General features: G+C 39.9%; 1 protein-coding gene across 6 annotated transcripts in view; it reads left to right on the top strand.

The window, feature by feature from the left end:
• The window catches only part of MAPK4 (mitogen-activated protein kinase 4), a 161,537-nt gene extending 151,700 nt beyond the window's left edge, over positions 1 to 9,837 (top strand). For all 6 annotated transcript variants that reach the window (XM_048850387.2, XM_048850390.2, XM_048850389.2 and 3 more), the window contains 2 exons: positions 1,812 to 2,013; positions 5,777 to 9,837. In XM_048850387.2, the coding sequence (XP_048706344.1) occupies positions 1,812 to 2,013; positions 5,777 to 6,464 (890 nt within the window). In that variant the 3' untranslated portion in view covers positions 6,465 to 9,837. The remainder of the gene's footprint in view (positions 1 to 1,811; positions 2,014 to 5,776) is intronic.

Below are 9,837 nucleotides of genomic sequence, written 5' to 3' on the forward strand. Positions count from 1 at the left end.
AATTTCAAGAGCATTGGCAGGGAGCAGATGCCAAGGCTGCCTCTCTGCTTCCGAATACCAAGTCATGGGCTCTGCATTCATCTTTGTGCTGTTCCCAGACATGGTGAAAAAGCAGGGAACTCCCTAGGCTCTTATTTGAAATCCATGGTTGGCCAAGCCTGCTCAGGTGCTGCCATGTGGCAGTGTATTTTCTCTGTTCTCTTTGCTCTGAATCCTGGGCTGTCAGTGTGGTTGACATTTCATATGCAAGGTCTACAAGGAAAAATTGCTTTCATGTGAGTAAAGAGTCAAACCAGAGACCTACGCATGTAGATCAGTGTGACTCTTAATTAGAGTAGCCCATTATTTGTCCTTATCAACGGTGATACCCATCAGCTCTCATTAGCTGAAGTTTGGGTCAGGTTCCAGACATTAAGTACTGAAGGAATTTATTTCCTCTCATGATTTGTGGAAAGGAATGTCATTTGCCATCCTTAAATAATTTACTGAAATTTTCTTGCCCAAATGACTTGAACTCTGAGTGAATTGTTTCACCATGATCCTTGTTGCAAACCAATGACCTTGATTCCTTCATAATTAATTAATGCAAACAGTAAAATCATCCAGTGAGAGACAACCAGGTATTGGTTAATATTTACACACAGGTATAACAGGTATCACCCTTCCTTCCTCTGAACTGTTAACTGTTAACTCTTCCTGTGAGCACATAAAGAAGATCCCAGATCAGTTTCTTTCCAGATGAATTGGGATATTTACCAGTATTGTTACAGGTACAGTAAGTTAATATTTCCAGGATTTAGGGTTAAAAACATGATCTGACAGAAAAAATAACATACACCTCTATTTTTATTATCTGAATTTAAGGCCATGGCCTGAGATGCATCCCAGTAAACCAAATGTCCTTAACAACAGGAGCTGACGTTTTCACATACCCTATGCAAAGGAAGCATAAACAGATAGAAAAATCATTGGTGTTTAAATGGTATTTCGTATGCACTTTAATTGCACTATAGCTGCTCTTACATCACATGTGTTTGTGTACATTGAAAGCATCACATTGTACTGTATTTTCTGAAACAAATTTTATGCACATAGAATATTTAAACGTTAATGGGCAGAATTATTTCATAGCCTTGATTACACCAGGCACTTTAAAAATAGCACTTTAAATTTAATTCCACCTCAAATGCACATTCAAACATTTAACAATCAGTTTACAGCTGTCCCTGTTTCCGGCTATCAGGTGAGTCCATAAAATGGATTTGAAAGCATGAAAGTGCCGGTCACACATCCAAATTAAGCAGCTATCCCTATTAGCCATGTCCCTACTCTGAGACACTGAACGATTTATAGAATCACCTATAAGAGTCCCATTGATTTCTGTGGGAGCTGGAGTGGGAAGTTAGTATTCCACAATAACATTTTAGCCCCTTATCCTTAAATTGGATCAGTGCTCATGTACAAGGACCTGCCTTCTGGATCAAAGCCTTGACTCTACAATCTCTCTTGGAGATGTCGATCTATCTCTGCCATACCCTCTGTTTTGTTAAAAGAACTAAAAATGTAAGCTAAAAACTGTTCCAATGCATGCCCATAACTCCCAATGAGGATAAGATCGGTACATATGCATCCAGAACAAATATGCCTCTGTGTTAGATGTACATAGGACTTAACCTTTAATTCTGTTCTTATTTTAATGATGATTAACATCAAACAGATGGGTCTCTATGGATTCAGGAGCCTGTTTCTCTGTTAATAAAATCAGTTTTGCTTTTGAGGAATTAATGAACCTGTTTCTCTGTGGTACACAGCTATTGATTTTCTGGAGAAGATCCTGACATTTAACCCCAGGGATCGATTAACTGCAGAGATGGGTTTGCAGCATCCTTACATGAGCCCATACTCCTGCCCTGAAGATGAACCAATTTCTCAGCATCCGTTCCGGATTGAGGATGAGATTGATGATATTTTACTGATGGAAGCCAACCAGAGCCAGATGTCCAACTGGGACAGGTGCAGTATCCATGGCTTAATAGGCTAGGCAGTCATGAACTCCTTACTCAGGCAAAACCCACTGACTTCATTTGGAATTTCTCTGATCCATTATTATATGAATCAGTAATACATGCTCTAAAACCAGGAAGGACACCGATTTTTTATTATCCAGCTGATCATTCTAACACAAATCTGGTCCCACTAAAGTCAGTGAGAATTTTGTCATTGATTTCCAGTGGGACCAAGTTTTCACTGTGCATGTAAATTATTGGGCTCTATTTTAATCTATTACATGAGTGGAATTACACTGATTTCAGCTGAGTTGCATCTGTTTAAATGAGAAGAATTTGGCTCTTTTTCTCTATTTTCTATTTCTTGATCCAAATGCTATAATACTAATTCTGGTACCCTTTGAGACCATTAAAGGTCTGATTAAGAACACTATATCTGCCACCTTTCAAGCTGCATAAGACCACAGATACTGGGTCTGTTGTAGCCTGACCTCGCCAATGGAGAAGCTGAAAGGCTGATTTGCTGCAGAACTCCTAAAATGGCAACAAGCCCCCAGTTCTGCAGGTATGAAATGTGGCACTCTCCCCATCTATGCTTTGCATCTCACAGTGATTGGGACACTCCACCCTGCCTCCTAGGGCTGGGCTGTGCAGTCTAACTGAGTTACTGTAGCTCTATGGCTAGCATAAACCTCCCTTGTTGCCACAAATGGGTGGAAGGAAGGGATGGATAAGTTTGGGCCTGGCAAAGGGACCATGTTTTTAAGAAACTAAAAATTTTCCTGGGAATAAGGTTCCTCCCAATTCATTTACCAAAGCACAGAGGACCATGTATATTAAGGGCACATGAGCCCCAGAAGTCCCCAGTTCAATCCTGCCTACCGACATCTGGGGTCTGTCGGTGTTACAAGTGGGGGGTCATCCGGGATTTCAACTGGGAAGTCTCTGAAGCTCAGGATGTGTGTCCTCAGCTAGGGGAAGTATGTAACCTACACACCTCCTGGGTGGGGTGTTCTGTCCCATCTAGTGGCACCGAGACCACTTAGAGAGAGAGAGAAAATGAGTCTGCTTGACAGTCAGTTGGCTTTTAGCTCATGTGGTAGAGGCTCAGTCACTAAGCTCCACAGGCCCCAGGTTCGATCCTGCCAACCGGGGTCTGTCGGCGTTACAGTAGCAGTTCCTGATACGGTGACTGCAGGTTTGCAAAGTAGTGCTGTTAAGCTGCTGAGTGTCTCAAAGATTAATGATCTCTTCATGGCATTTCATAGACACACTTTCTCCAGGAGTAAAAGTTTGTCAAGGTGAATGATGTCTCACTCCTTTGGCTATTATTAACCCTTTTATATTTTGAAAAAAGAAAAGGAGTACTTGTGGCACCTTAGAGACTCACCAATTTATTTGAGCATAAGCTTTCGTGAGCTACAGCTCACTTCATCGGATGCATACTGTGGAAGGTATAGAAGATCTGTTATACACACAAAGCATGAAAAAATGGGTGTTTACCACTGCAAAAGGTTTTCTCTCCCCCCACCCCACTCTCCTGCTGGTAATAGCTTATCTAAAGTGATCACTCTCCTTACAATGTGTATGATACAAGAAAACTTCAGTAAATTATTTATGATACACATTGTATGATACACATTGTAAGGAGAGTGATCACTTTAGATAAGCTATTACCAGCAGGAGAGTGGGGTGGGGGGAGAGAAAACCTTTTGTAGTGGTAAACACCCATTTTTTCATGCTTTGTGTGTATAACAGATCTTCTATACTTCCCACAGTATGCATCCGATGAAGTGAGCTGTAGCTCACGAAAGCTTATGCTCAAATAAATTGGTTAGTCTCTAAAGTGCCACAAGTACTCCTTTTCTTTTTGCGAATACAGACTAACAGTGCTGTTACTCTGAAACCTTTATATTTTGAGGATATGAAAGTTATCCAAGTGGGGCTCCGACTTGTAAGCCACCACCGATGTGATTTCCTCCTGAATCATAATTTTCCTTCTATTCCTGTCGTGGGGGAAATAGAAGAAGATGAGATGAACAAGACAATTGAATGACTGACAAGTTTCTTTCGAAATGTCATCTTGTCTCAAAAAGGCATTTGCTTATGAGACAGCAGCTGGTTCAATACCCTCTTTCATTGTTTCTGCTGTTTAAATCCTGCTACTAGTTTCGACTTACGATGCTTTGGACTGAAAACAAATAAGATGTATTTGTTTTTAAAATATGGACAAGCGACACACCAGGAGGATAGCTTTATTGTGCCCAGGAAGCTGGTCTTTTATTACATCAGTGATTTTTAGTTGGTAACTGTGTAATTTGAAAGCTGGCATTAAAAAGCCAACCCTTGCCTAGAGTTTCCACACAGTGCTATCTGCCATACTGCAGGTTCTCAATATACATTGAATAGGAAATCACTGCGGTGTATCAGCGACTACTTTGTGGCAATTCTTGGCAAATGATGACTTTTAATGACAGAGGCTATGAATTGTGAGGAGGTGGAGGGAATGAGAAGGTAAATTTATGTTTCGGTTTTAACTCCTTCCTTCCCGGGGAGCCTGGTTGGCTCAGAGGATTTTTACTGTGCTCTGGAACCTTTGAAATCCAGGCTACAGGTTCAAATCCACAGCAGGTGGATAGTGACTAAGAACTGTTACCCCCTGATACAGTTCAGCAGCCTACGTGAAATGAATGTGGTTGTCTTGGTTCCATTCCCAGTGAACAGATGTCCTTTATCACAAAAAACATTTGCTAATTGGCAGCTCTGTTGGCAGTCTAAGCAGAGAGGTCAAGGACAGAATAGACCAGAGAGACCTAACTCTACTCACATCCCGACAACTGCTCCTTCCAGGTGTCATATCAGGTTGGGAGTCAAGTATCCAGAACTGTCAATTCACCACATTTCACCATCACTAAAAAATAATTTTAAAAATCCGTCCTGTTCAACACTAGTTATATCCCTGTCTGAGTGAACAAGCATCTGGGGGCAAACAAGCCAAATTAAGTAAAGAGTAATTTTAAGAGCCTCACGATTCTGCTTTCAGTGTAAACCTGCATACCCTAGATCCTTGTCAGTTATGGTCAGTGAAGCAGTAAATCAATATCTCAAGGTCAGTTTGTCACACTTTTATCCCTTTGCTTTTATAGTTCCTGGTATGACACATTAAAGCAGTGGCTTTGACTGTTCTCCCAGCTGCCTGGAGATCTTTGGTAGAGGGCAGTATATTTTAGAGCACAAGGCAAGATTTTCAAAAGTCATTAGTGATATTTGGGCCCAACAGGGGACACCTTAAAGGAATCTGATTTTCAGAAAAACAAGTCTTTTTAAGGTGTTTCTAGGTAGATCCGCAAAGTTCACTTAATGTTGGCCCAAGAGTCTAATGTTCTAGGGAGAGAGAATATGTCTAGTGGTTAGATGAAGGGACTGGAAATTTGGTCTACTAGTATCTATTCCCATCTTTGCCCCTGCTTGCATGTATAACCTTGGGCAAATCACTTAAACTCTCAGCCTTTAACACATAGGTAACATGTATTTATTTCACAATAGCTTTTGAAGGTATAATTAATTACTCTTTGTAAAACACATTGCAATCAATGGGAGTTAGGTGCCTAATTACCTTTGAAGATCTGGGCCCTTGAAATTTTTGGATAAAAGGTACTTTAGCATAGGAAAGGTAAAAGCAGCAGCAGCGGGAACATCTATTTAAACACTCCTCCTACTTACAAACAAAGCCAACAATTTTCCATCTAATCACAGAATGTCTTTCCCAGGTATCAAGTAAGTCTCTCTTCTGATTTGGAGTGGCGACATGATAAATACCATGACATAGAGGAGGTACAACGGGACCCACGAGCAGGATCCGACTCCATTGCTGAAGAAGCACAAGTTGATCCACGCAAATATTCTCAAAGCAGCTCAGAGAGATTCTTGGAGCAATCACATTCCTCAATGGACCGAATGTTTGATGCTGATTACGGGAAATCATGTGATTACAAAGTGGGGTCACCTTCCTACTTGGACAAACTGCTATGGAGAGACAATAAGCCCCATCACTACTCAGAGCCCAAACTTATCTTAGACTTGTCGCACTGGAAAACAGCAACTATAGCACCCACTGCAGAGTTATCACTGGAAGAAGAACCATCCAACCTCTTTCTAGAGATAGCTCAATGGGTTAAGAGCACACAGTCAGGGCTTGAATGCCCTAGTCCTCTTCCAGAGCTTCAAGAACAGAGTCTGCCATCATCTCCTCACCATCCTCATAAAGAATCTAAGGATGTAAACAGTGAAACAGACCCTCAGTTTGACTTGGATGTCTTCATCTCTCGGGCGCTGAAACTTTGCACGAAACCCGAGGATCTCCCAGACAATAAGCTCAATGATATAAATGGGGCTTGTATTTCAGAACACCCTAATGAGATTGTACAAACAGAGGTGTTTCAGAAAGAGAGGTGGTAAAGAAACAATGTCTGATATTCACTGCTAATCTCTTTGTAAGTCTTTGATAATGCATCAGTTACCCTAGAGTGAACAGTAATTAAGGTTTGATCTGTCATTGAACATGTCAGTTTCTTACAGTATAATGAATGCCTTTTTATTAAAAGGTGAGCACAAACTAGGAACCCCTTTTGATGCCTCAGAAATACACTTAAAGGAGTCAAGAGGTGTGAATGAAATATTGAGTTTCTTATGCTGCCTTAACAATCTTGCCTTGTAACTTCTGGGACCTATTTGGTACTTCAATGTACAATGGAGAGATGACTGTACAAGTTTATAAACAGAAGTTGAATCAACTTCCTTTTTTATATATAGCATCTTAAAGGAATACGGATGAAGGGGAATCCCTTCATTATGGTCAGACACTCCCCCCCTGGTTTGACAAGTTCTTAATAAGTTGAACCAAAGGACTTCTTTGATGAACTCATCTGAGTATTGTCTGTACAAAAAGGAGTAATGTAAGAGTATCTCTTTCCATAATTAGTCCTATGTCCACCTTTGACCAAATTCTTCCTTTAATCAGGAAATAGAGGTTGGAAGAATGTAACTAAGGACAGAATTTGGCCATCAGGGCAGAAAATGAGGCTGCAAGAATATTAATGGGGAAAGAATCTGACCCACAGTATATGGGTCATTTTGGTTTTCTCATTGGGAGAGAGAATTTTCACTAATAAGCACATTCTTCTAATCTGGTTCTTCACATAAACAAGTTTTTCCTTCTGCAGTCTAGATGTGGATCTGAAGTCTGCCATTTTTAGAAGACCCAGCACCATAACTATGGGTGCATGAAATAAAAAAACATAATGCAGCAAAACTTATCTTAAGCAACTGCTCAAAGGACCAGCAAATCCTGGCAGTGTGGTCTGCAAGGGAGGAGAGAATTGGAAATTAGGGAGTACTGAGTTATGATCCTGGGTCTTCCACTTACTTGCTATGTAGCCTTAGGCAAGTCACTTAATGTCTCCATTACAAATTTTCCACCTGCAAAATAGGTATAATAATACCTTGCTCACATAGATGTTGGATGGGTAAATTCGCTGCAGTTTGTACAGTGCTTTGAGCAGCCACAGTACTATATAAGTGCTAAGTATTGTTACATCATTTTTCTAACAGAAATTGGTGGTCTTTGGCTAAAATCTGAACAAAATTGTACTGGAAACATTCAAGATACGTTCAAGTGGTCACTTAAACCAGTGGTTTGGCTGTTGGAGATGGTCCTCTGTGCAGGCTGTACAAACGGGACCAGCAAGGAAAGGTGATCCCCTTACTGGTGGCATTAGATTCTTACACTGTGTGTATATATATATAGTTCTTATACTCTGTGTGTGTATGTATATGTATATATATATATATAATGTGTGTATATATGAAATATATACATGTCAGTTATGAAGAAATATTCAGATCTTTCCAAGGCCCTTTGCTTTCAGCTTCCTTGGAAGGTAACTAAGTCAGTAGAAAAACAATACTGCTTTGTAAATAACTATAACCACAACTGATCTATTGTAGGTTCTGTTTTCATCCACACTTCTGAGCACCTTAATAACTAATCAGCTAACTAGAATTTGTAAATTGAATAAATGTTATATACTTATATTTAATCAGCCGGATCAAATTTTAAAAAATGGAAAACATGTAAATAGTAAGTGTTTAAAAAATATATGTATTATTCCTGTCATCCTGCCATTTTGTTTTCCAGCACGACGGCATTACTTTTATTTGTAAAAGATAAACTACTGAAGGTTCATGTGTTACATTACCTATTATTTTTACCCTTTTGAAAAATGATCTGTTAAATATTGTGAGACGTGAAGGGAAATCTTATGAGGATTGGCTGAAAGACTAACTAATGCAGCATTTAATACTACTAACCAACATTTCTAGTATTGGTGGAATTAGGATTTAGGGACAGGTTCGGTTTTATGACAACTTGTGCTAGGTGTTCAAGAGCTGAATCACTTGCTTGTTTCTTACTGTTAAGAATTTACTGTACTTAAGCTGCTTTAAATATTGTTACTCCAGTTGCTTAGTAGCCCAGTTCAGGCTGCCAACTGAACAGATTGCCATGTAGGGGAAAACCCAGTTCAGTAGAGGTAAAAGGCACCTAGTATGCAATGAAAGTGACTACCTAAACATACAGCAGAGAGAAGGGCTATGCCCTGGTTCCTACAGTTGAATGTTTGGGTGCCCTACTTTTAGATGTCAACACATTGTCCTGGAAGGAGAAATGAGGGAGGGACAGGAAGAGATCATTTAAAGTGTGTTAAAAATTATTAATATACCGCAACAGAAGCTCAGCACATTTATTCATGATGAGCCAAATTCAGACTGAGAAAGTGGATGTGTCTCCAGTCGAGCTGCTCCTGTTTATGCCAGGTGAATTTGGCCCAGTGAGCTTCTGACTTGTCACCCTTGTTCACAGTTTATCAGTACACCCTTCAGCAAGCCATTAGGTCCTGAAACATTATTTATAGCACCACAATATTTGTGGTATCCATATCCCACCTCACTAGCCGCCAGGAAAGAGTATATAATATGTGTGACTATAAACCCTGCATGGGTTTATACGATAAGAGTGACTATAAATGTATAAGAGTGAATATAAACCCTGCATGGGCTCAGTCCTTCAGTGGGCTGAGTATCCTCAGTTGAAGTCAGGAGTTGAGCGTGCCCAATATCTAGCAGGAGATGCACAAACCTTGCAGCTGGAGGCCAAATGAGAGGAAAGCTTTTGGGACACAACAGAGTGAGTAAGATTGTAGGATCAAACAAGTAGTGCGGGAAGTGACTTTTAACACTGTATATTGATAAAATAAGCAAACATTTACTTCTGTTCTGTTAAACATCAATATTTACTGGCCTGAGAAGTCAATATTGATCAAACAATGTCAGTATTTTCCCTGAGGGACAATAAATCTTCAAGTTCGCTGAAACAAGAAGCCATTTTATATTTGTTGCTACATATAATCTGAATGTCTTCATCAGAAATATCTGGGACTCTCTTCATTGTGGTGATGAATGTCAAAAGCGGATCAGTTTTTCCTTTGGAACTAGCATTCTAATGGGGAGATGAAGTTTGAGGGTGAGAAATAGAAACCTCAAAGAACTAAATAACAGATTTTCATGGAACTCAGTGCAGCTACTCAGGATTTTCCATTTTGATTTGTGATCTGATCAGTTAACCTTGTTCCAAATGTCAGTATTATCAACCTGTAAGGAGGTAAACAATGGAAATGTTGCTAACTTGTCACATGATTGTTTTCAGCCAATGACACACCAGGTTTTTTTCTCCTGTATGTAACAATAATAAAATTTAAGGTCTGATTCTTCCCTG

Source organism: Caretta caretta, chromosome 5, assembly GCF_965140235.1.
Source record: "Caretta caretta isolate rCarCar2 chromosome 5, rCarCar1.hap1, whole genome shotgun sequence".
Classification (NCBI taxonomy): Eukaryota; Metazoa; Chordata; order Testudines; family Cheloniidae; genus Caretta; species Caretta caretta.